The following is a 26,871-nucleotide window of genomic DNA, read 5'->3' as shown; positions in this document are numbered from 1 at the left end:
TGAAATTATAACATATTTTAATATGTAAGAGATCAACAAATTATATACACATATGTCTTGTTTTTATACAATTTGTGGTATTGAGATCAAAATGTTAATCCATTGATCAGCTGTTAATGATATTGCACTTTAAATTTAGACCATTGTTTTGCCCAGCAATGATTGTCCAATATTTACAAAATTAATCCAATTTGAATAATATTCTTAAATTCATCGGAAAATTAATGTCAGTAGATGTACTTCTACATGATTTGTGTAATAAATTCAATTTTCCATTATTGTAATATTCAACTAAAAATATCAAAATTCATCTTCTGTAAACCAATGATTTTTTTCACACGATATAGCACTGATGAATTAAAATTATCACAGTCTTATAAAATTTCCATGTCTTTGGTCATAGTTAAAAATTGGTGTCAATAAATCTGTCGCCTCACGCCAATAATTCATCAATTTCCCTGAGAAGGTCATCATCATCGGCAGGTTCACATCCCGTCATGTCTAAATCTTCTTTACTAAACTCTAACCATGAGTCATCACTTGTCTTCTTGGTAGGTGACCTGTAATGTTATCATAGTCACATTAATTGAATGATATATCCATCTCTCAAATAAATGTAAAATTTTAATAAATAGTAATAATAATATAAAGATTTCTACATTCAACATATTCAAACAGTTGCTAGACTTTTAATGTTTAGCTGATCTTTTCACATCAAACTGTAAGGCCGTGTTCACATTGACCTAAATTCGGTGTTGTGTTAGTGTAACTCACACGTAAACTAAACACAGTTGCGTTCCCATTGATAAAACTCAATGTTTACATGTAGTTTAAATCATGTTTTATCTACACACAGTCGATAGTCAATGTAGGCCTTGTGTAGGTTAAGTGTACACAAAACTAGGCATTTAGGACATTCGTTTTACCGTGTATATTTTTAAGGGGGAAACTTTTTTTGAGTAAAGTTGATATTTTTGATATTTATTAGTATAGTTCTTTACAGAAATTGTTGTCTAAATTTTACAGTTTTTTTTTTGTTAAAAGAAAATAACGTGATTTATTAACCCCTGATCAAGACTCAAAGCAGCATCATTGCCGAACCCATAAGGCAGCAATCAATTGATTTTTGGTGGAGCCTATTATAGTTGAGTATAAAACATAAAGGCACGAGGGGTGGGGCTATGGATTTTGATTTGAAAAAAAAAAATGTTTCCAGTTTTTGGCCCTGAAAAAAAATTTGTATGTTTCACCCTCAGCTGCCACTATATATATATAATGCTAAAATTGATTTCGACTTGTCACCAAAATTTGTCCTGAAAAAAATCTATAGCCCACGCCTACCCCCTCCCAAAAAAATGAAATAAATAGTTGCTGCCTAATTCATTTGAAAAGGTCTTCCCGAATCGACTTGACGTTCACAGAAATATTTGCCACTGGTCTTTACTCAAACAACGATTCACGCATAAATGCATGACTTAGAAAGTGTGAGGTAAATGGTATGTTTGTCTAGTATCTCAGATCCGTTAAATACATAGCACTCAAAATAAAAAAAAAAACAAAACCTCCCCAATTTCCTTTACCAAAAACTCCTTGAAGAAGAAATACCATTTGAAACAAACAGAAAAATGTAATGATCCCTAATATCTCAATCCTTTTTTCGGCTGTAAGCACGCTACTAGTATATTAAAACTACTGCAAATTATAAAAATGACTTTCATAAAGTAACAACCACTAAACTCAAAAAAAGGGGGAGGTGGGTGTTTTTTTATCAGAGAAAGATTTTTTTTCGCGCGTACGTATTTATTCCGGTTTTTTTTCGATGCTGGTGATCAAATACTTTTATTCAATATTTAACACTATAATGTATGGGGAAACTCTTGATTCAGAATTTTTTTTTATCATCTGTATGACCAGATTCTTTTTTATCAAATTGGGGATCGGAATATTTCCATCCCCCCTCATTTTGAAGTCAAATGGCCGTTCCCTTACTGCTAGAAAAATTGTCCGAAAAATTTGCATTCGGTTCTACGTAATGGACATTTAAATGACACATAGTTTACAAGTGTGAACAAATCTTATGTACAGGTAGCTAAACAAGGTGTATAGATGTGAACAAATGTAATGTGAAACCAGTGTGCATTACGGTAAACTAAATGTAAACATGTTTACTGTACATGGCTTTTGGTGTGAACACGGCCTAAGAATGCTAGACTTTATGTTTATCATTCAAGTTCTATATTCAAGGTTTTGTGCTCACGTACACATTAAACCGGCCAAATTCTGTATGTGCCCATCAAAACTGTGAAGCATGCTATTCATTAATCATTGTTGACCACTGTCAGTGATATTTTTTTGTCCTGTATTATTTTGTGATAAAACAAGCAGTTTTTTGTTTGTTTCACATCTTATCATATCAAGAAGACAACAAGATTTGGCAATGGAATCTACAATGACTACCTACAACCTTGAGAATATAAAAGGGTCTAGACGGTAGGTTCTTCATTTCTTTTTTCTTAAATTTTTAGTTATTTTTCAATCTTTATTCATTTTTTCTATTATTCTCATTTCATTATATTTTAGCACACCATTATTCTCTTTTTTGTTTGCCTATTTTTCTGCATAAATTATTTGTTTTGCCCTCCTTGTTCAATTGATATTTGCCCTTTATCTGTACTTTTTGTCAATCATTCTCTATTCTATAAACCCTTTATGAATGCTTTAGATAAAGGTTGAAAAAAATCACCACAAAAAATTTATTCAAATATTTATGTCTATTCTGTTTGTTTTGCTCCCCTTTTCTGTTCTTTTTGCAACTATTCTCTATTCTATAAACCCTGTACAGACCCTCATATAAATTCTTGAGAAAAAGGGTTGAAAAAGTCACCACAAACTGTATAATTGTTAAACAATTTGCAATGAGTATAAAATTCTTACATTTCAAGAAGATCATCAGTATCTTCTTTGGAATTTTCAGGAACTGAAGTTGAAAACAATTCTAAATGCTCTGTAGAACTATCAACTTGGTCTGACTGAGCAGGATTACTGGCATCTGTGGCTTCTTGAAGAGTAAAGCTGAATGAGTCCAACATACCACCCTTTGTATTTGGTACATCTGTTTTTATTGGAGACTTCTTTGCTTCTGCTATATCATTCAAAATGGTTTCTGTGAAAAAAAGATTTGAAAAAAGTTAGAAAAAAATCAAAAAAATCAAATTTTTACATGTTCTCCCCAGATGCCATTTATAATTTCAAAAGGACTCCTTTTTTTTAACAAAAGTATGAGAACAATTTTCTAACATCTGTCAATGAATTGTAGAAAGTTGCGCATCCACATTTAACAGAAGGAACAATTTCATTTTCTATGTGGTCTCACTTTGTTTTGACGCAACATGATTGACAACACCAACAGGTATGACATCAGTGAAATTACAGGATTTCATTTACATGTTTAATATCATTTTTTGGTCACATGATTGTAGTTATAGATTTTTTTTTTACAGGTGTAATAATCAAGGTTTTTCTAAAAGGATTCTTTCACATTTGTAATCTTTAGGTTATTTTTCACATGTGAAATCATATGTGTTTTTATAACTTAGAACAAGCAGTATCTTATTGCAACCAATGCAATAAAACATTAATTTTATAGACAAATTTTTTCTTGTGATTCGTATTGGAACCATTGACCTAAAACTTTTAATTTTGACATATATATTTTTTTTTTACTCTGCAGCAATTTGGAGCCATACTGACAATAGATAAGAGACAGTAAGGTCTATTTTTTTAAAAGACTCAACATAAAGATAAATATGTGGAACAAACTTTGTAAGTGTCCGAAGTCTACAGAGTCAGAGAAAGGATTATTTAATCTTTGAATAATATTTACAAGCAGAAGATTCTTTTGAACCTATCTAGAATTAAATATATTCAGACTAACAGTAAGACTATGAGAGAAGAAGTTGTGCATAAAAAAAAGGTTACCATTTTCCTTATCACTGAAACCAATAGGGGTAATTTTCTTTCTTTTAGACTTTTCTTCAGTTTTTGCCTTCTTTTCTCGTTGTTTCTCAAGTTTCTTCCTTTTCTCTTCCATTATCTGAGAATATGTCTTGATACTTTCTGGCTCAGATTTCTGTAAAAAAAATGTAAAGCATAGTCAATAATTCTTTACTGTATGCTAATAATTGAATATACAACATATAAAATCTGCAGTAGGAACAATAAAATCTTAAATTCTTTGCAAAATTAATTGCCTATTCACACTTTAAAGATGAATATTGCTAGGGTAAAAAAAACAATTAAAATATCTTTCGATAAAAGTTGATGATATCTGAATCTATCAACAATGTGCATCTTTCTCTTCTTGTTATCCTGTTTTTTCTGCTACAATGGTTCTTGTGGAGGCCAGATGAAAGATATGCATTTCGAAATTGATGCATATTCTTTTAACCGTACCCTTTTATTTCTCAGGTTTAATGTGCAGTGTGTGCCAAAATATGAGCTTCAAAATTGAAATAAGAAGAATAACTGGTATTACTGTGTTTGGCTCACACAATAAAGAGGCTTAATACTTCCAAAACAGTGTAAACTAATTGTTAGGTTGTTGAAATTTCCGCAAAGAATCATACAGAAATTTTGAAAATTCTACATTGTAGGCCATTTTGGTTTTAACAAAATATATTCTGACTTTTCCTTCCCCAGGATATTCATCCTTTTATGGAACACCTCTTACCTTTTCCTTATGTTTTTTATGAGATTTTTTAGGAGGTGAAATACTGCTCTCATCATATTCTTCTTCATAGGAAGTAACTGAAAAATAAATCCCGGTCATAAACATAATTATTAAAACAATGTGGTAAAACAATAGCTTTAGTTGAACTTACATAAAATCAGACCTTAAAAAATTTGTACGAAGTAGTTTGTTACAGCCATCATCCATGTTGTCACTGAAAACAATCCAAACACTTAAACATTTATATCAAATCATGACTGCTACAGACTTCAAAGACCTTATATATCTTAAGAACAAATTTTCGTTTTTTTCAGCTTAATTATTTAATTTTGTTTTCTCTTTTTTTAATGTATGCATAACTCCTTATTCATTCATTTTACATGGTTTTGCCTAAGTCTGCATACAGACTATCACATAAATAATAATGAATCTACAGTATTCCTTCTTTCATGTCTTTTTTATCTGCTGGTTAATTTTCAAAACATATATTATTTTTTTTCCTCATCTTACATTTGTCTAAGGCAAAGACAATCTTAAATCCATAAATAGTTCAAAATACATGCAGTAATAGTAAATGACTGGTTCACAGTCAAATAAATATTGTTTATGTTTAAATACCTGTACGTTTACGAGCAGGAGGAACATACAATGCCCTTTCTATCTTTGGTCCTTTTTTCGTTTCCTTTTTGAACATTCCAGACTCAGCAGCCAATGAATCATTACTGGAGGAATCAAACAGATCTACAATAAATCATATTATAATATATTATACAAAATGAATTGAAATTTTTTTAATTTTTATTTAGTCATTTTTTCCATATCGAAATACCATACAATCATGACAATACTCCAATAAACCTTCACTTCAATTTTTCTAAAACCAAAGAAATTTTGCATTTTTTTAAAGGTAAATATCATTATGACCTTTACATGCATGAGAATTGCAAATGTCATCACAAAAAAAAGGAAAACAAATGAAATTCACCTCCTTGATAGCACGGCTTTGACACATAACCTGTGGTTTAATCAAATTTTTTTTTTCCATACATTTATTGTGTCCTATTGGTGTAAATTGTCTCCCATTTGTGTAAACAGTTAATATTCCTAGTAAGTTTCCGTTTCCTGCTCAATTACATCTATTTTTAAATTACTGTAAATTTGATCATTTTCATGGTTGAAGAAATATCTGATATTTAGAAGGACTAAAAGTTGTATTTCATCATGTATTTGTTTTTGGTGGTTTTTCACTTGCTACAAAAATCATGAAAATTGTTATCCCACCAATATTTCTGTAAGATGACAAAACAAAAATAAAGCAGTGTATGCATGATACAACATTTATTCCTAATGTATTAATTTAACATGTGCTTCTTGAAAGGTTTATTCTTAACAATACCAAACCAGATAAATTAAATTATCACATACCTATATTTGACTCTTTCTTTGTAGGTGCTACTGCTGCAATAGTTTCTGACACTCTTGAACTCCAGACGTTTAGTTTACCTCGACCCTTGTTAAGGGTCCCAGGTTCCTGAGTCACTTTTTTGTCCTCAATGATTTTATTGATACGAGATAATGTACTTTTAATCTGACTTGTATTTTCATTGGACGTTGATTGCTCTGGTTCCCTGGTCTCTCTTTGTCTATTTCTGTCTCTTGAACTGTCCTCGTCACTTAAATTACGCACAATGACAATCTTTTTAAGATCACTATCAGTAACACTTGTGTCACTAGCACTATCACCAAGCCTGCTTTTAATCGACCCTTGACCCCATCTTCGCTTTTTCAATACCTCTTTCTTAACCTCATCTTGTTGATCATTTTCAATTGTCCTTTTCATAGAAATTTTTCTTGGCTCTAGGCTTATAGTGTCAGATTTTGAGGAAGAAACATTTGCACCAATGCCCAGACGACTTTTTATACCTCCAGTAGATAATTTTATAGTTCCTCTGTTCAAATTGTCAACTTTTTCCTCAGGTTTTACTTTTTTTGTCTCCAGCCTAGATTTTACACTAGCTTTGATCAGTGACCTTTGAAGATTACCAACTTTAGCTTCATTAGAGTCACGAGACAGATGTGGTTTAGCATGTTTAGTGCCTCTAACATCTGGTGTATTAAGTTTACGTCCCAATCGACTTTGAACACTGACTTTAGTTGTATCTGAAAATAAATATAGTTTAAACATCTGTTCTATAGACTGGTAATGTTAAATCACATCTGTTGTTCAGTAGTTGTTGTTTTATGGTGTGGTTCATAACTGTTTCATGTTTTTCTTTTTCATACAGATTAGACCATTGGTTTTCCTGTTTGAATAGTTTTACATTGGTCATTTTAAGGCCCTTTATAGCTCACTATGTAGATCAGAAGATGTTGAATGATAATTGGATTTAAAGGAATTATAAGTTAACATCTAGAACCATTTCTTCACCAATGTTTACAATGGTTTCAAAAGCTAGTTGTTCTGGTAAAAAGCAGGGAAAATTCATATTACTTAAACATGTGTCCTTCATGAATATTCATTTGATTTGCTGCTGAACAATACACATTCAAGAATATTCATTTGATTTGCTGCTGAACTATAAACATGTATTGTATTGTATTGTATTGTATTGTATTGTATTGTAACTTCTTTATTTAAAGAGGGTAAATTCAGTTAGGATCCTGCAAATGGCAGGGGGGTTTGACTCTAATCGTAATTCTCTAGGATTGTCAGTTTTCCTTTAGAAGGTAAATGGTTATCTCCTGGTACTCTGGCTTCCTCCACCATCATAAACTGACTAGGTACCACAATAGTGCTGAAAGTGGCATTTAATACCAATCTATCAATCAATATATTATGACCACATGTTTTTTTATCTAAACAATGTTTACCTTTGTTTTTCTTTTCCTCTTCATCCACAATAACTTTCCTTTTTCTTTTTACTTGTGAAGATGTCAGACTTATCTTTTTCTCTACATCTTCTATCAAAAAAGAAATGCATTCATGTATATAAATACAGTACCTCAATTGTTATAACGCACTTTACGTCAGAATTTTATACGGTTGATGCCAATGTTAACTTAGATTTATTATAAGTGCCCTCAAAGAAAAAAAATATATGTATATTAACCCTTACCATGCGGTACCCGTCTTTTGACGGGCGGACCCTAATAACCGTTATTTGGCTCCAATGGCGTTCCATACTTTTAGAAGTCCACTTTATGATACTTATTTTAAAAGTGATGCATGTTCCGTCAACCTGAGGCTATCCATATTCACGTTTCTCATGTATAAGTAGCATTTTGAGCACAAATACGGACTTGGAAAATTGAAATTGGCTAAAACTCGGTTTTCTGGAGGGGTAGGCTTTACATCTGTATCTTACACAAGAAGTTCAGAGGCATAAAACTGGCAAAGATAGTGCAAACACACAGCCATATAACTACTGATCATTATTATTATTGAAATATGCATAGGAAACAACTACTTCCGGTTTTGGGTCCATTCGAAGTAAAAAATCGGCAAAAATCGTGAAATTCGGTATTTTGGGTCCAAATGACCTTCTGTAGACTGATGAATCAAGATCAGATTCACTCCGACCTAACAACAATTGGGGTCAATTTGTTCACTAGGGTCCACTCTACACGCAGGCTACAGCTGGATACCTTAACCAGCAACCCTGGGTCTTCTGGGTCAAGAGAAGGGGTGAAAAATCGGAAAAATTGACGCTTTTTGCACCTGTTGACCCACTTTGGGGCAAATTCCCGCCAAAAAAATTTTGCACTTGTTCTGTGCAAAAAAAAAACAAAAGACCTACTGACCCTGATTCATTTGCCTTGGAAGCAGGAAACAGACATAATTTTTTTTGGCCTTATCAGTTATACTCCCAGTTAGATATGTTTTGATAGATTACCCTTTCTCACAGCCCTTCTTATATCTTGTTGATATTGTACAGGTTCTGGTTCGGGTTCAGACTCCTCCTCTTCTTCTTCCTCCTCTTGTTCTGATTCATCCTCAACATCCCCATCCTCTTCCTGCGACTCCTCCTTCTGGAATTCTTGTTCTGAAAAGTTACAACCACATATGTTAGAATATGGATCACAGATTCAAATGATCAGTTTGAAATATTTTTCAATACATAATTTAAATTTTCTGCTTTTTGTTTATGACATCTTTAATATTAAATCAAACAAACATTGCATTTTCCTTCTTTCTTTTTGTGCTTTAATCAAGATAGTTCATTTCATAAATTAGATATAGGAAGATGTGGTATGAGTGCCAATGGGACAACTCTCCATCCAAATAACAATTTATAAAAATAAACCAATATAGGTCAAGGTACAGTCTTCAACATGGAGCCTAGGCTCACATTGAACAGCAAGCTATAATTGGCCCCAAAAAGGACTATCTGTTGGACCATTCAAATTAGTTTACATGTCTTTTTCTTTTTTCTGGGCAAATGCTGTCTAAATATTTCAATTTATTCTAAATCAAATACTATTTAGTAAAGGATCCATTTTTCTACCATCAGGCCAAGGTGAACAATAATCTCCTTAAATATGCAATTTAAAAAAACAATGGAATATTTCTTTTTACTTCTTACAAGAATGTGTCCATAGTACATGGATGCCCCTCTTGCATTATCAATTTCTATGTTCACAGGACCATGAAATTGGAGTCAAAACTCTAATTTGGCATTAAAATTAGAAAGATCTTATCATACAATACATTAGAAATAACTTGATTGGACTTCAACTTCATCAAAAACTACCCAAGGACAAAACACTTTAACCAAAATATTTAACCTGAAGCGGGACGAAAGAGGAACAAACATAGGAAATAACAAACAGGTGCATAGACCGAAAATGATAATGCCCCTCAGTGTTATATTACCCTGCAAAAATCTTCACATTTCAAATTCCATTACCTTCCCACTCCTCTGTAGCCTCACAGATATCTATTTCTGGTTCTTCCCCTAAGTCATCTCCATCATCAAAGTTTTCCTCTTCCTCCTTCTCCTCCTCACTTTCTTCTTTCTTTACAACTTTTTCCACCTTTTTTACTATGGCTTTTGGTTTCTTTTCCACTTTCTTACTTTTGGAAGTTAATTTTTTGACAATTTTCTTTTTCTTTGGAGGTGCTTTCTTCTCTTCTTCTGCTTCTTCCTCCTCCTGGTATTTCTTTGCTTCACCTGAAAAATCAATAATACAGGTTTTTTTTTATCTTAAATTAATCTAAAATACAACTGATTATTAAATTTCCCCCTTTTTAATTCATGTTTACATGGCTCGTTCATTCCTTTGCATATATATATATAGACCTGAAGATTGTTATTTAAACATGAAAGTACTAGTGAATTAAAACTATTCATACCGGAAATGTTGGATTTATTAGTAATCTATATATATTTCTATACACAAGAACATTTATTATAGTGATCTTTATATATATATATATATATATATATATATATAACTCGTCTAAACATCAACCCAACAATGTTAGATCTGTAAATTTGCTTTCGCAAATTTTTGGTTCTTCCCTCGCGGGGATTCGAACCCATGCTACTGTGATATCGTGACACCAAATCGCCTGCACTGCAGCCGTCCCGCTAGACCACACGACCACCTGGGCTCTCAAAAAAAGAGCTTTCGGTGGCCATATGTTACCTTTCCACATCAGTTTTAATCTATATATATATATACATAGACAATTTCCAAATTTTCAATCCATTTTGGCCAATTTTATCATAAATTTGACTAAATAGGTCAGCTGAAATAGGATCAATCAACACACAATATCATCATGATCATACATCATACAAATATGCTGTACTTAAAATTTTCTTTGTCAAGGTTAGTTGTTGCCTTATGGTAGCAGATGAAAAATAGATTTGTGTATATGGAGCAGTAAACTAAAACATAAAATATTTAGCCTTACCCATATGTATTTTTCAGTATTATCATAACTCACTGAGTACACCATGATCTTGGTGTACATACTCAAATGTGCTGTGCATTCTCTGAGCTTCCTGGCACTTCTCCTTTCATTCAAACTTTATTTATTTAACAAGATTGCTGCAACATTTTATATACTTACAAATTTTGACTATTTTCCCACTCTTCAGTTCAATTAAACCCATTGACAACAAAGCTTTTGCTCGCTGTATCTCCTCTAATGATTTGACTTTGATGCTATCTTCTTCACTTTCTATAAATATAATAATTATCAATTTAATACATTTTTATAATACAGTAGTGTCATTTAAACACATTACATAAACAACAAGACTGTTTCCACAATTCACTAATGCCCAACTTGCACTATCATTTTCTTATGTTCAGTGGACCATGAAATTGGGATAAAAATCTAATTTGGCATTTTAATTTAGAAAGATCATAGCAAAGGGAATATGTGTGTTATGTTTCAAGTTGATTGGACTTCAACTTCATCAAAAACTATCTTGACCAAAAACTTGAACCTGAAACTTGCACTCATTTTCTATGTTCAGTGGACTGTAAAATTAGCGGAAAAAAATCTAATTTGGCATTAAAATTGGAAAGATCATATCATAGGGAACATGTGTACTAAGCATGATAAGTTTGAAGTTGATTTGACTTCAACCTCATCAAAACTACCTTGACCAAAAACTTCAACCTAAAATGGGACGAACGGACGCATAGACCAGAAAACATAATGCCCCTCTACTATTGTAGGTGGGGCATAAAAATAATTCTTTCCCTTCATAGCCTTTTGATTGTCATTAACTTGCAGTTATATAGATAAATATTTAAAAGTGTTATTAGACCTTTGAAATACATGACTTTTAAACCTATTATTTCAATCTACAAATGATCTAGAGAAGTTACTTATTAATTTAACGATATGAAAAATATATGAAATAAGACACTTTCCTGATTGGTACCATGTGGTATACTTATAAATTATTAACTGTATGTAGAGTCAGTATTATTTGTGGGTTATCAATTGTCATGGATTTTGTTGATATAGATAAACCATGAAAATGATATTTAACAAAGTAAAAAAAAATTTAAGGCTTGAACACAGCTTTTGGCAAAACCAATTTTTCTCAATCTGCATGATCTGAGTATTATAATTGATGTCCTTGAAATAATTTAATCCACAAAACAGACTGAATATACTTTGAATTATCAAACAAATACATTTGAAAAAAATAACATTCATGAAAAATATAAATTTGAACAATAATTTCTTTTAAATTTTTATGGATGTATACCTGTTTTATCTTTAATTTTGCTGAGATTGATTTTTTTCTGTGGAACACCTACAGGTTGTCTTCCCCTGTTTAAAGATGTTGATGGGTGATTTCTATCTCTATTTAAACGTTCATGGACAGGTCTTCGATTTGGTGAATAACTGTCCTGAGGTCTGAATACTGAATTTTTAGGAGGAGTGCGTCTTCTTGGAGATGTACTTCTGCGTCTAGGAGAGGGACTTCTATACCTGGGAGACCATCTCCTCGGTGACCTACTACGATCTCTTGAGTAAAATGGAGATCGTCTTCTCCTAGGTGAAGGGGATCTTGATTGTCTTCTCCATGGAGACAAACTTCTAGGGGTGGGAGATCTGCTATATCTACTGTCATAACTTCTTCTGTCTGGACTAGAATCATATTTTGGAGATGATCGAGGAGGGGACTTATTCAACTTTGGTAAAAACGGTCTGCCAATAAAGTAGTCTATATCTGGAATACTAGCAACCGTTGCCTGCTTAGAAACAACAGGGATAGTCTGCGCTGTCTGTGGTAATACTGGCTTTATTGAAGTAATGGCCTGAATTGAAGAAGGCTGCACTGATGTGAAGGCTGATTTGCCTGACTGAATTGGTGTGATTGTCTGGGATGGAGCTACAGCAGTCAAGGTTGACTGATTAGGACCAGTGACTGTTCTCAAAGATGATTGGTTAGATACTTTGACTGTTCTCAAAGATGATTGATCAGAAGTTGTGACTGTTCTTGACGATGACAGATTGTTTGTGTCAGTTTTAGCTGAATCTAGTGACTGTAATTTTACTTTAGTACTTTCTGGTTCTAAGAGTTTCTTACTTTTCACAGGTGAATTCTTGTCACTCTCAACTTCAGAATCTATAAAAATTAAAAAGCATATATATGAAAAATTTATCATGACAACTTCTTAAGATTTAAACCTTATCATACTTATTATTTAAACATATATTAATAGTACATTGGTGCCCTTTTTCACTAAAAACAAATGAATCTTTTGGAAAATTCAGAATACACTATTTTTACTAATTATTCAGTCTTGTTTTTTTTTAAATGTTAAATAAACTATCAATTACCATTTATTTTTGATTACCAATAGTGTACTAATCAAATGTTCAAACTTGCACTGATATGTCTTTTTACTTGTATCACTTAACGGCAGACAAGCTGAGTGTGAACATAGTTTGTTGTGAGCAATAATAATTATGTGAAAGCATCACTTCATTTGTAAAGCTTGGAGCTAACTTTTCCGAGGCACCTTAGGTTTTTCATGATGCTCATGTTGCTCAGTCTTAAGTATTCTATGCTTATAAATAATTGCTCATTGTTGAAGGCCATACGGTGATTTATAGTTGTTAATGTTTGTGTCATTTTGGTCTTTTGTGGATAGTTGTCTCATTGGCAATCATACCCCATCTTCTTTTTTTATATTTGCCAGTTTTTATTATAGACCTATTATGCTTATGAATTTAAATGTTCCTTTGCTCTCTTTAATCCTCATTTTCAATATCCTATGCTATCATATTAATACCACAACATATTTCTACAAGTAACTCTTAACCTTAACAATCTTAATTTGTGTCAGTAAAACTGGTTACCTGTCTACGGTTATTACAAGTAAAGTGCAATGCAGAAGTAGGTGACTTCATGAGCAAGGAAGAAGTTTAAATGAAGTTACCAGCCTTGGTCACATGTAATGATGTATACCATGTAAGTGAACAACATTTCTTTGTCTAATACATGTCATAATGCTTACAGTATGACAAATTATTTGCCTTCATGAATAGCAAATAACAGAATGTTACATGACTGGTCCCCTTCCTGGGTACTTACTAAATGAGAGTCAACATCTTCCTAGGTTTATAGCTTTAATAATAAGGATGACTGATACCTGAAATGAATACACAGTATTAGTAAATGATTAGTTATCTCCTCCCCGGGGGACAAGTTTTTTGTATACAAAAAAAAAAAAAAAAACTTAAACCAAGTCAAGTCTATTAGAAAATAGATCTTCAGGAATGTTCTGTTAAAGTCATCCGGAAGCGAACAAGATTAAACGTATGGTGTCCTTTCACAATTTTAAACATATAGTGTCCTTTCACAACTTTAAATGTATGGTGTCCTTTCACAATTTTAAACGCAAAGTCTCTAGATTCACTTATAAATGTCTTTGCATATCTCATTAATCAGTTCCTGATTCATCAATGTTATGTTCTGTTGTGTTGCGGCGGCTCGGTCTTCGTGGTGTCAATAATTCCTTTTCTCCAGCTTTATTATGTGGCTGAAGACGGGATAGAGCACGTGGTACTCTAGACATTGAAGGTACATCTGGTTCAGGGGTCTGGTGGAATGACTGGTCCAAATCTATTTGTGAAGGCTGTTGAATTGTCTGAGTCTGTGTACCCTGTTTTTGAGTGGGGACTATAATTGGTGTCTCATTCAATGCAGCTGGTTGACCTAAGATTCTTGTTGGTGATAAAGACACTGGAATCTTGGGTACTTGTGGCTGTGTCGTCTTGGGTGTAGATGGAGACCTCAAGATCACTTCTGGATGTTGAACTGCAGTAGGTGCCATCAAAGTACCATGCGTTTGGTTGGTTTGAAAAGGAGTGAACTTTCGAAGGTGTTGGCGGTTGCGGATAGTTACTCTGCCTGTGCCATCTACGCGTATAACATACTGGTGGTATTGGCGTACTTCAACAACTGTTCCTGTACGTTCCCATCTTCTGGGATGGTTGCCTACCAAGTTCTGTATGTATACATGATCTCCAACCTGTAGTGTTGGCAGGTGATGAGTGTGTTCATTCCACCGTTCATGTTCCCTTGAATGACGTTTGGCAAGAGCCATCTCTCGGTGAGACATTAACTCAGTCCATGTTTCATGTGGAGAATATCTACCCATCAGTATGGGAATGGCATCACGAATGGGTCTTCCAAACAGAATCAATGCTGGTGATGCTTTTGTCTCTGGGTCAATAGAATTTCTGTACATTAGTAAGGCTCTCTGGAATTTGTCAACATCCAGAGATCCAACAGCAGTAATGTTGTCCACCAGCATGCGTTTTACTGTTTTTACCGCTATCTCAGCCCTGCAGTTAGCGTGTGGGTTTGCAACTGATGAAAGTCTATGACGAACTCCCCAGGCCTTTAAAAACTCTTGAGTCTTCCCTGCTGTGAACTGTGGACCTCCATCAGACGTCAACTCTTCTGGGATTCCAAATGTCACAAACGTCTCACGAAGTCTCTTGACAAGTCCTTCGGCACCTGATTCAGACTTGTATACCATTGGCCAGTTTGAATACCTGTCAACAATAACTACATAGTCATTACTGTTATATGTGAAGTAGTCACTGCAAATCATCTGGAATGGATAATCTGGAGGTGTTATATCAGATGGTGGCTGCATAGGGTTTGACTTAGCCATCTGATGGCAGTGAACACATTGGTCTCTCACCTGGGCAATATCTACTGTGATCTCAGGCCAATATACAGAGTCCATGGCCCTCGCACGCATAGCGCTGACTCCTTGGTGGGCTGCGTGTAAAGCATTGAGTACTGGTTTGCGAAGAGCTGGAGGTATAACAATTCGTTGGCCCATAAGAACTACACCATCCACGGTGCATAAACTGGATGCAAAGCGATGGTAAGGACGCAAGTCTGTTGGTAGCTCCTTGTAGTCTTCTGGGAACCCTGCTTCCAGCTGCCTGATTAGATTTACAAATGTAGGGTCTGATGCAGTGGCCTCACGAACCATGTTCCAGGTAACAACTGTGATAACAGCATTCAAGGCACAAGTGGCAGCAGCGACTGTGGAGGCGTCATTAGCTGTATCATTATCCTCTGTATGTAGACATAGACTGGTAAGTGTATCTGAATGATAATGAGCAGTCATGTTAACTAGGGAATCAAGTTCAGGTGCTTCACCAGGTAAGTTCAGACGATCTGGTGGTCCAACAGGATACCGTGACGCTGCATCTGGCCCAAGGTTCTTTCTGCCTGGTACATGAAGAATTGTAAATCTGTACCCTAAAGTTTTCTCTTTGAGGTTGAGAAGTCGCCTGTTGTCGATGTCTGTGAGTGATCGATCGTTCAGAATCTGTAGTAGTGGCTTGTGGTCAGTTGCAACAAGAAGGTCTTTGCAACCAAGAACATAGTAGCGTGTTTGGTGAAGTGCATACACAACAGCCAAGGCCTCACCTTCAATAGGAGCATATCTACTTTCTGCTGGATGTGTGAATCTGCTGCCAACTAGACATAGTTTCCAACCGTCATTACAGCAGGTAGGGGTTTTACTTGAGCACTGACAGTACTTCTGCATCAAAAAGAATCCAATTCCGTCAACAGACCAGTCGGTAGCTAGGCATGTCATACGAGCAGGGTCAAAAAGACGAACACCTTCCTTCATCTCCTGGATAATGATCTCTTTTGACTTGTGAAATACTTGGTCTAATTCATTTGTCCAGCAGAATGTGGTGGATGGTTTCAATAGAGCACGAAAAGGTTTCATTTGTCTTGCCATTGCAAATGCATATGCTCCTTGGTTTATGAGCCCAAACCAAGCTCTTGCACCAGTAATGTCAGTTGGTGTTGGGAAGTTGCTAATTGCATCTAGGAACTTAGTACTTGGTCGTATGTTTGTTGGGGTGATTGTAAGTCCTGCAAAATTGACAGTGTCTTGAGCAAATTGAAACTTCTTTGGGTTTAATGTAATGCCGTTACGAGCACACAGGTCGAACCATTCACATGCCTGAAAAAATGCTGCTTCAATGGAGTTCGCCCACATACATGTGTCATCCACACATTTTACCTTGTCGTTGAAGTTTGATATTATAGCATCAAATCGTTGATTGTAAGCGTCACCGCTGGCCATAAATCCCTGTGGAGCAACCTTGTACCTGTAGCGCCCCCATGGTGTGATGAATGTTGTGAAATGGCGATCTTCTTCACGAATAGGCACTGAGTGGTACCCATTCCAAGCGTCTGTCACTGTTTTTTTCATACCTTGAGGGACACGGTCAGCTAGATGAAAAGGACTTGGGACATGATGTGTTTGCCGAACAGAATGTCGATTTTGTGGTTGTAGGTCTACTGTCCGCCTTGGAGTGCCATCCGCCTTGCTGGTTACAACCATTCTTGAGCACCAAGTTGTAGGTGTGTTTTGACTTACTTGTTCCAGTACACCAATGCGAACATCCCTCTCAAGATCAGCATAAACTTTATCCTGCCAATGGATAGGAACAAGTGCTGGTTTGTGGACAGCTACGGGTGTGGCATTAGGATCAACATGGAGTTGAAGAGGCTCACAATTCATAAGTGGTAGAGGTTGATGTTCACATACATTAAATGTTGTAGCACCATAGTAATCAAGAAGCCACTCTTTTAGTGACTCTACATGTTCCTCTGTGGCCTTCAGACCGGGTGGTAAAGATGCGGGAATAGGTGGTGGTGAAGGTCGACGTCTAGGACAAGAGCAGGTTACATCTTCAGAGCTTTCCATAGATGCAGCAATGTTTGGAGACGTGACTGTTGATACATTAGGAAAGTTGGTGTGAATAATTCCCAGAGATATGAGTGCTTCTCTGCAAATGAAAGCTCTTTCCATGGTATCAGAGACATAACACAATAAACGTGTTGACATGGCACTGCTAGTAGTGTCTTTTGTAGTAACACTTACTGCGACTGCTCCAATTACACCGAGGTCTTCCTTTATAGCTCCACGCATCACAAGTTTTACTGGAAGGAGATCCTTTTCTGTTATGCCAAGACTGTTTGCAGATTGTAAAGGTATGATTGAACTCTGGCATCCTGTATCAGCCACCATGGACATAGTGATTGTCTTAAGCTGAGAAGTGTCTTGAATGGGATGTCCAAACGATGAATGGTCCTCAGGTAGGGGTGTCATGTTCACCAGGAGCATTGGGTGTGGTTTTGAGGGTCTAGCCACCCAGTGTCCATCAAATATGTGATGTTCAAGACGTGATACTTGGTTCGTCTGTTCAGATGTAGTGCACAGCTGTCTAGACCTGGCCTTGCGATCATTCCTCTGTCCATGAGCAGGACCACCACAAGCCCAACATTTGGCTCCAGCTGCTTGCGGTCGCTTCTGAGTATTACATGTGGCACTCATAGCACTAGCTGAATCTCCTACTGCACTCCTTGTGACTTTACCCTGCTCTTTCTGAGCAATAAATGACACAGTCTCTTCTAATGTTCTATCTGTCTTGGAGTCACCTAGCAGGTCAGACATAATTTCTGGGTCTGCAATACCCCTTACTAAATTGTCTTTTATTATCTCATCACTATAGTCAAATATATGGTTGCAACCTAATTCTTTACACGTTGCTTTATACTGGCACAGTGATGCTTGGCCTCTGAGACTGGCCAAAAAAGTTCTGATATTTGAACCAGGTGATTGAGTCATCCTGTTCAATTTTATGCGTTGGACTAGTGTGCTTTCTTCTTTGACAGCCAGCCTTTTGATTGCCTTTAAAAGATCTGTCTCTAGCATACTAGCAACATCACCTTGAAGGTCACGCATAATATCTGTACGCAGATTAGTGTCACAGCAGTAGAAAAGGGCTGTAGGCAAGACATTGTCTGTGATCGCCATCCCTGTTTTATACATCTTCCACTGTCTGGTGAATGCAGACCATTGATCTGGATCACATCCTGTGGCTATAGACGGTGGGTCTAATTTTAACTTGTGCGTTGACGGTTGAGCCAGAGGTGGGTGGACGGTTCTGTCATGAATCTGTAGAGCAGTGGTTAGAGCAGCAGCAAATGCTTCATCCAGGTCCTGAGATTTCCAATTACAGCCGTCAATAGGGCACTGTAGAACTGGCATTGTAAAATCACTGTGGTTAAGCTGTTAGTTGAGTATCAGTCATAAATGAGAGTCAACATCTTCCTAGGTTTATAGCTTTAATAATAAGGATGACTGATACCTGAAATGAATACACAGTATTAGTAAATGATTAGTTACTTACCTGAGAAGTGAACAACAACAGGCTGTATGACTGGTGCCCCAGGTATTGCAGTCAGTTGTTGTGGTGGCTGCTGTCCAAACAATGGTGGAGGAAAACTGGTATCTGGCAACTGATTTTCTGTTAAGAGATTTCGATGTAAGATAATTTTTGCATCAAGAGAGTGCCTTATATGTGTGGTAATAAGATACAATGTAAATAAGGATTTTTACATTTTTTTTTATTTACACTTAAAGATAAAAACATGGGAAATTTAAAAGATTTGATTTTGATTGTTTGATTTTTGGTGTTTTGACGCCACTTTCAAACACTGCATTTAGGCTATTTCATGGCGGTCAGTTTTTATTGGTGGAGGAAGCCAGAGTACCAGGAGAAAATCACCAACCTTTGATAGGAAAACTGAAAATCCTATTCAATTAAGATTGGAGTTGAGGGAAATTTGAAAGAAATTAGATCCTTAATTTCTGTCCAGTATAAGCCTATTGGTTCTAAGAATTACTGCTTCAACTGCTTCCTTCGTCAACAAGAAAACGGAAAAGTTGGAGATATATGTAACCAAATCAAAATTTAAATTATTTCACATTTACTGCCCTTAGTCTTAGCTTTTTTTACAGTTAACAAAACACCAAAAAAATTGATAAAATACAGGAACATTTCATTTAAAATAATAAGTTCATTTCTCTTTATCTCTTCAAGTATGCAAATACTTATACTCTTGGTTTTAAAGTATGCAGGGTTGGAGCATTACTGATCAAGGTTATTCCAGAAAAGCTTTTTTCGATCTAGAAATTTATAAAGTTTTATTTTCATATAAGATCCTACTAACAAATTGATGTGTCGAAAAAATACCCTTCCTGGAATCTATTAGTATATTAACCAATTTGCAAATTAACGATATCTCAGTTTGTTCTTAATTACCTGATAAAATTGGCTGAGTCTGCAAAGGTGGTGCACCTGGAACCACTGGTCGAGTTTTAAAATGTTGGTACTGACAATTAGAACGGGTACAACCTACTGGTTGGTTCTCCCAGTAACATGGTATGCCTGGTCTATTTCTCTAAAAATAGAAAATAAACGGTAATGTCTAATTGATATCATGTTCTTTAAAATGTTTAAAAGACAATTGCATTTTGTAACAGTCAATTTGATTTTGTTAATATATATAAACTATGCCTAGTCCTTGTAAAATGTTGTAAGCATTGAAGGGTTAAGATTGCTTTAATTATCAGTTGTTACTTAAATATTGCATTGTATAAAGCATTGGCTAATCCTGGACAAAGAAAGATAACTCAAATTCTTAAAGATGACTTTAACAATGACATCATTGGTACTTTTAAAACAGATCTATATGAGATCCATGCACCTTGCAAAAGTTATATATAATTTTCTAGACAAGTACAGCATTTTTTTGTGACTTGAATATCTGAACAGTCATTGATTTGACATAGCTGGGGTTTGAACGCATGATCTTAGACACACATTTTTTTAAAAGCTATCCCTAGCCTAGTTAGATCTATACAAATGTATATTCATCTAATTCAATATACCTCAAACACATCAGTTGGAGGCAGATCTGCATGTCTGTATGGACAATTTGCTTTGGAGCAGATTCCTTGTTGCCAGAATGTACAGGTCACCATTGAACTCTTAGCTGCTTCACAATGTCTAAAGGCACAATTTTCACCCTGGAATCATTCAATATACATGTAAAACATTAATTAATGATACATGTACTTGTTATATAATACAAATTTCTAAAACCTGCCCAAATTAAACTCTTCAAATAGGAGGGTCAGGTACTCACTGATAAGAATTTAGTTTTGATGTCAGATCTCTTGTTTCCCTGTTGACATCACTTACAAATTTTTCTGAGCCCGACTAAAACGTATCTTTAATCATGTTTATTTTTCTGAATTTAACCTGCATGCTTGGTTCAATTTTGTTTTTCTTTCCAAAGTTACATGTATATGTTGTAAAAATTATATTATAATTTAACAAGTCAAAATAATTTTAGTCAAGGTGTTTAGTATCATACATATTAAAATGTACAAATAAAGCATGATTTGTTTCCCTTAGATCATGTAGATTATCTCAAAATAACCTCAATCAGTAAATGCTTTTTTTGTTGTTTTTTTGTTTGTCTTTTATGAAATTTGGCATCAATATATGCATGATTAAGGTATATTCTTGCATATAATATGTATAAGTTTTTTCATAAAGAATCTTTATTTCATTATTTTCTTGCTTTAATTTGAGTCAATCTGTTTATATATTAATCATGTTAATTATAAACCTATCATGCTGACTTTTGCAGTTTGTAATAATTTGTATATATAAATTTGACACATGTACATGTATAACACAAGTTAGCAAAGGTTGAAAATGCACACAAAAGTGTATTGATCATCACTTCTTAAATGTTACGGTGGTTCAGTGGTTGTCTTTTGTTGCTTTGTACCATATATATACATAAATATATTATTTTTGATTGTTCTAATATTGTTTAATTGTTTTTCTTGTTGTTTTGCCATGCCATTGACAATTATAGCTTATAATAGCTTGTTGAAGGCTGTCGAAGGACTGTTATTGGTCAAATTCACACCATTTTGTCTTGATTTTCTTTTTATTCAAATAGCAATCATACTTAACACATCCTAAATTTTATAAAGAGAGCATTATGCAATGCATTTTGAATATATGTAGATTGTATATATATAGTACTCATGTATATAACGTAGTTTTCAATTTAGACTCGTATAGTACTCATGTATATATATAGTACTCATGTATATTGAGTAAATACATGTTTGTTAACATGTTAGAGTAAGACCAAACTGGTCTCTAGATGTCTTAGCTATGTTTGTGCTGCTGGGTTACTGTCTAGCTTACTTTTACCCCAAACCTTAAATAAATATATATATATACATGTATCTATAAAAATGTAAAAGTACATCTAAATAAAAAAAAAGCTACTTACCTTTGAACAGTTAGAATTGTAGTAGAAGTGACAATCGTTTCCGTAAGCAGACATGTTGAATTGTCAGTTAGAAAAAGTTCTTCAAATATTTTGTCCTTGAATTATTCTTCAGCACAGAAGGTTCCTTGAATATTTTAACAGTCTTTCTTCAAATGTCAAATGTCATTATGACAATGTTTTATATAGTCTTTAATTCTTAATGATATTTTTTTTCTTTTTATTCACAGTACATCTCTTTCTGTATAAAATTAAACTTTTTTATATGCTAAATACACAATAATTGCATATATGTAATTATAATAAAAAGCTGAAAAGAAATGATCAATTATTAAATACAAATGTACAAATCAAAAGTTTGAAAAATAATATTTCAGGGATACTTGCACCATGACACCATGATGATGCCTAACCATATCTAAATGAATCCTCAGCTCACTTAAATTCTTTTATTAGAATCTTATATTGGTGATGTTGGTACATGTAGTTTGCACCCAAAATTTTCAGAATTGTGCCATCGCATTAAAAATCTAAAGTCATGAAAGTGCTATAATTATCCCTGGTATATAAACATAAATGATATGTAATCACAAACAATGAAGTTAAACCATGTTTATTATTATTTGTGAATTTAGTTACACCACTTACAAATATATTTATGTAAAAAAAAGGCTAACCCACATAGTTCATGTAGTTAATAGGTATTCAAATCAAGTAAATCAAACTTGTAACTGCTCCTTTTTTTTTTTAATGGTGACCAAATTCACAATGCTATTCACAACATTGCTTCATTTAACCAACTCCACATGTTTCATTTTGTCAAAGTGAAAATACAGTCTTTGATTTTTATCATATACATATATATACTTGATGTATCAAAACAGAGCAAAAATATTAAATGCATACACATTATAATATGTCATGTATGTACAATGTCATGAATGTACAAAAATGAATTAAACATTTTTAATTTAGTGTAAAAAAAAAAATCAAAAGCAAATAGTTTAAAAGTTTAAAAGTTGATTATTTTCTAAACTAAATATAAAAAAGAAGTTGTGGTATGATTGCCAATGAGACAACTATCCACAAAAGACCAAAATGACACAAACATCAACAACTGTTGTTTTGTCATGTATCATGTGTATTGTGTTTAACATGAAATCAAAAGTAAAGTACTATTTCCAAAAGTGTTAGCCTCTTACATGTATGTGCATGGTGTGTTTTTGTGTTTGTTTTGGCGGCGGTGGTTGTTTAAGTGCAGCTGCAATTGTACAGCATGATGAAGTTAAAAATAGGAATTAACATGTACATCTTATGTCATGTGCATACACATGTACTACATAAGACTGTGTTTTTATCAATCAATCTTAAAACACAGGACTACTTCATTGGTACTGGATCAGCTCTTTTAAAGTACAGGTGTATGTGTATTAAAAATGTTAAACAATTAGATACATGTATGTACACATGTCCACATGATGTCACGAGCATTGTTGTACATCATACCCTCCTGAAAAGCAAGGCCATCTGGCATTATTAAATAATTGAAACTACATTGTATCATAAACAATATGTGTACACAGACAGAAACAATAAATGTAACTATTTTAAGAACTTTGAAAAATATTACATGTACGTGCTGAATTTTTTCTTCAATTCAGTGTTTTATTTTAATTACATTTTCATGTATAGAAATCAGACATGTAGTATTTTACTCAGTGTTTTAAAACAATTTCTGATGCTAAAAAATGAACACAATATTTTGAATGAACATGATTGAAATCATATAAATATATGTGTAGGAGCCATACATTTTGTACATCTTTGTAAATGCATGATGTGCAATGATGTATGGTTGAATTATTACCTTTACAAAAATACATTGCCTTTAAAATTTATTCATTTTTTTAACAATTACGTCAAAGAACTTTAAGTTTAACAATTCTACTCACCAACTTATCCTTATTTCATGTTTTTTTTAATATACATGATATATATACAATGATATATATCTATTTAGTGTGTTTATAACAAACTTATCACTATTTACCAAAAATTGTAGGGCAAACTGCTTAAAATTATCATGATTAAACTAGACATGCTAGAAAAATGTAGAAGACTCAAATTGATATCAACCTGCCAAGTTAATGAAAGACTACATTTCATGCATATGTGACATAATAATTTTTTTGAAATATTCAACATGTTCATTTGAATTATTTAATTCAAGACAGAATTGTTTTATAATTTTTCACAAAAACATTTGACCTGTTTGAAGGGATATTAAAAGGATAGATCTTTTTTTGTCTTATTCAATACAACATTTGTATAAATAATGTTTTAATATATAGAATGTTGGTTAGTTCAACACAAAAACCTTCACATATCATGTACAGCTGTATCTACTTGCCAAAAAATAAATGGGAATTGATAATTAAGATTGAAAAATAAATGGGAATTTATATTTAAAATTGAAAAATAAATGGGAATTTATATTTAAAATTGAAAAATAAATTGGAATTGAATGGGAATTGATATTTAAGATTGAAAAATAAATTGGAATTGATATTTAAGATTGAAAAATAAACATGATAAATGGGAATTGATATTTAAGATTGAAATTAAATGGGAGTTTATATTTAAAATTGAAAAATAAATTGGAATTGATATTTAAAATTAAAAAATAAATGGAAAATGATATTTAAGACTGAAAAATAAATAAACCTGTTATTAAATATGATAATGTAGGGTACTACAAATACAATGTATAAATGTATAATGAAAAATCCACTAACAACATTGAAGGTCAGGGATACAATTGTAATGATGATCAAGTACATGTACAATGATGCACAAACATATATCTATAACAATCTCCTTCACTGCCACCTTCTCGCTTCAGTTTACATTGCATACAAAGCTCATACATTGTACATCACTAACATGCATGATACAAACACACATTAAACAAAGTTCTTTCTATCTTCTATCTCCAAATACTTCTATGGTTAGTTTCTGACACACAGAAATAATCTAGCTCTAAATAATGTACTAGGGATCAGAAAAAAAGAATATGCTTATGTTCTTCTTTTGATACTTTAAAGGATTTAAAAATTTCCATGGTTGTTCTTCATTCATGTCATTTGTTCATATATATAGAGATCCACCAGTAAATTTAAAATTTAATTTAAGAAAAGGGATAAAGGTTTAATAAAAATGTACATGTACTTTGAAAACATAAAAATAAGATGTGGTATGGTTGCCAAAGGGACAACTCTCCATAAGCAGTCAGAGCTCAGACATAAATAAGTCTGAATCTGCTTTTGACTCATAGAGGTCTAAATTTGTAAGTTTTAGGATTTGTCTCCCTTTAATGTAAGACAAAATATGACTTGAATAAGTCAAATATTGTAAAACAAGAAATAATTGACCAGAATCAAAAAGTTGCAAATATCGACTCCTACAAGTCGATGAGTGATCAAAATTGGTTAACTTCAAGACCCACGCATACTTATAAGGAGGTCATGCCTCTAAATCAAATAATGACCACATTGAAAGCCAATGCTTTGTCTTCTAAAGAAAAATATGAATGAGAGTCTAAAAAATCGGAGATAATGTTAATTAACCTTACAATGCAACCACCTGGAATCACACTTAATGAGGTAAAACATCTGTGTTTAGTAAGGATGTTCAATTAGATAATTAAATATAGATAGCTCAAGTCCTTGTGAACTCTCATTCAGGTTTCTGCTGTCATAGGTGGTGTAGTTTTGCCACAAAGTAACATTAAGTTTTTTCACCAACATAAATAGACCTAAACAAGTCTGTCATTTTCTGACTTAAATTAGTCTAAAATTGAAAACACATTTTTATAATAAATACATGTTTCGACTTATTTAAGTCAAAAACAAAAATGGACTTGTTTATGTCCGAGCTCTGACTGATAAGGGATCAAATGACACATAATTAGACGACTATAGGTCACTGTACAACCTATGTTTCCAAATTGTTACTGAAATATGTCAACAGAAAACTTTTACCATAGCCTTGCCCTTGGATCCTGATCAAACCCTCTAATTTTCACAAGTACAATGAAGTACAACTACAATGTTCATCCACCATGTACACATGTATACTGTTGAGAATTAAGCCATGATCACAGGCTTATTTTGTAAAATCTTGGTAGGTTTATAATACTTCAGGGTGTTTACATTCTTACAGGGAATCGGTGTAGGGTGTTTAAATTTATTGGGAGTCTCCCTCTGCAACCATATCGATCTTAACTAATTGAAAACCAACTTACAGTAAGGGTGATAACATTTTTTGTGTAATTATTATTGTCTTTTGCCCCTCTCCTTGATCTGACCCAGCAACATCACATTTATGATTAGAAGACATTTTTTTCAGATATGACTGAAAATTTGGCAAATAGATATAGACAACTCTCCTTCCATATAACAATATAAAAATGCCTTGAAATGAAACTAATAAAAAAAAACAAGGGCCAAAAACATGTTTCATCCATGTTCCTTCTTATTCCAAATTTCTCTTAAAAATGATGCTTTGCTTGATGTTGACATCAAAGACTTCAAGTTCAAGGACAAAAGCATCACAGAAATTATGATAGGAATTACACAAAATTGTTTGACAAAGGATCAGTGTACGTGTTTTTTTAAATCTTGGCTACCATTCACGCCTTTTCACCGACAGCATACGTTACCTGTTTATTGAAAAACCGTTTTTGTCGACAAATATTGACAATAACAAAGGTAACTTGTAATGAATTAATTCTCTAATTGTAAAAGGTTGTCTATGGCCATAATGGGCAAATGCATGAATGACGTCACAATCGATTATAAACAAAGAGTAGGTTTCGGGACAGGGGGTTGAATATTATCCGTGAATGCAGTTATAGGTTCAAAATAACAATCTTACAAAAGG

General features: G+C 33.6%; 1 protein-coding gene across 1 annotated transcript; it reads right to left on the bottom strand.

Moving 5' to 3' along the window:
• On the bottom strand, positions 1 to 26,773 carry LOC134683137 (zinc finger CCCH domain-containing protein 11A-like). Its single transcript, XM_063542252.1, has 16 exons — positions 26,651 to 26,773; positions 21,934 to 22,171; positions 20,504 to 20,641; positions 19,875 to 20,013; positions 18,960 to 19,076; positions 11,968 to 12,834; positions 10,809 to 10,919; positions 9,637 to 9,900; positions 8,623 to 8,772; positions 7,601 to 7,690; positions 6,155 to 6,889; positions 5,348 to 5,470; positions 4,730 to 4,806; positions 3,979 to 4,129; positions 2,935 to 3,163; positions 1 to 560 (listed from the first exon to the last, which is right to left on the bottom strand). Exons 2-16 carry the CDS (start codon positions 21,985 to 21,987, stop codon positions 434 to 436), a joined length of 3,372 nt encoding a protein of 1,123 aa, XP_063398322.1. The 5' UTR covers positions 21,988 to 22,171; positions 26,651 to 26,773; the 3' UTR covers positions 1 to 433.
• Positions 26,774 to 26,871: the final 98 nt, after the last annotated feature.

This window comes from Mytilus trossulus, chromosome 9, assembly GCF_036588685.1.
Source record: "Mytilus trossulus isolate FHL-02 chromosome 9, PNRI_Mtr1.1.1.hap1, whole genome shotgun sequence".
Classification (NCBI taxonomy): Eukaryota; Metazoa; Mollusca; class Bivalvia; order Mytilida; family Mytilidae; genus Mytilus; species Mytilus trossulus.
The sequence above is the reverse complement of the archived record's forward strand: the minus strand, read 5'-3'. Positions and strand labels throughout refer to the sequence as shown.

What these genes read in the sequence shown, in the direction of transcription:
- LOC134683137 (XM_063542252.1), bottom strand. Translation starts at nt 21,987, where the DNA reads ATGTCTGCTTACGGAAACGATTGTCACTTCTACTACAATTCTAACTGT. An exon ending in GACTCAGCCAATTTTATCAG is followed by an intron (nt 19,077 to 19,874) that starts GTAATTAAGAAC and finishes ATCTCTTAACAG; the next exon opens with AAAATCAGTTGCCAGATACC. An exon ending in TGGGAAAATAGTCAAAATTT is followed by an intron (nt 9,901 to 10,808) that starts GTAAGTATATAA and finishes TTGATTTTTCAG; the next exon opens with GTGAAGCAAAGAAATACCAG.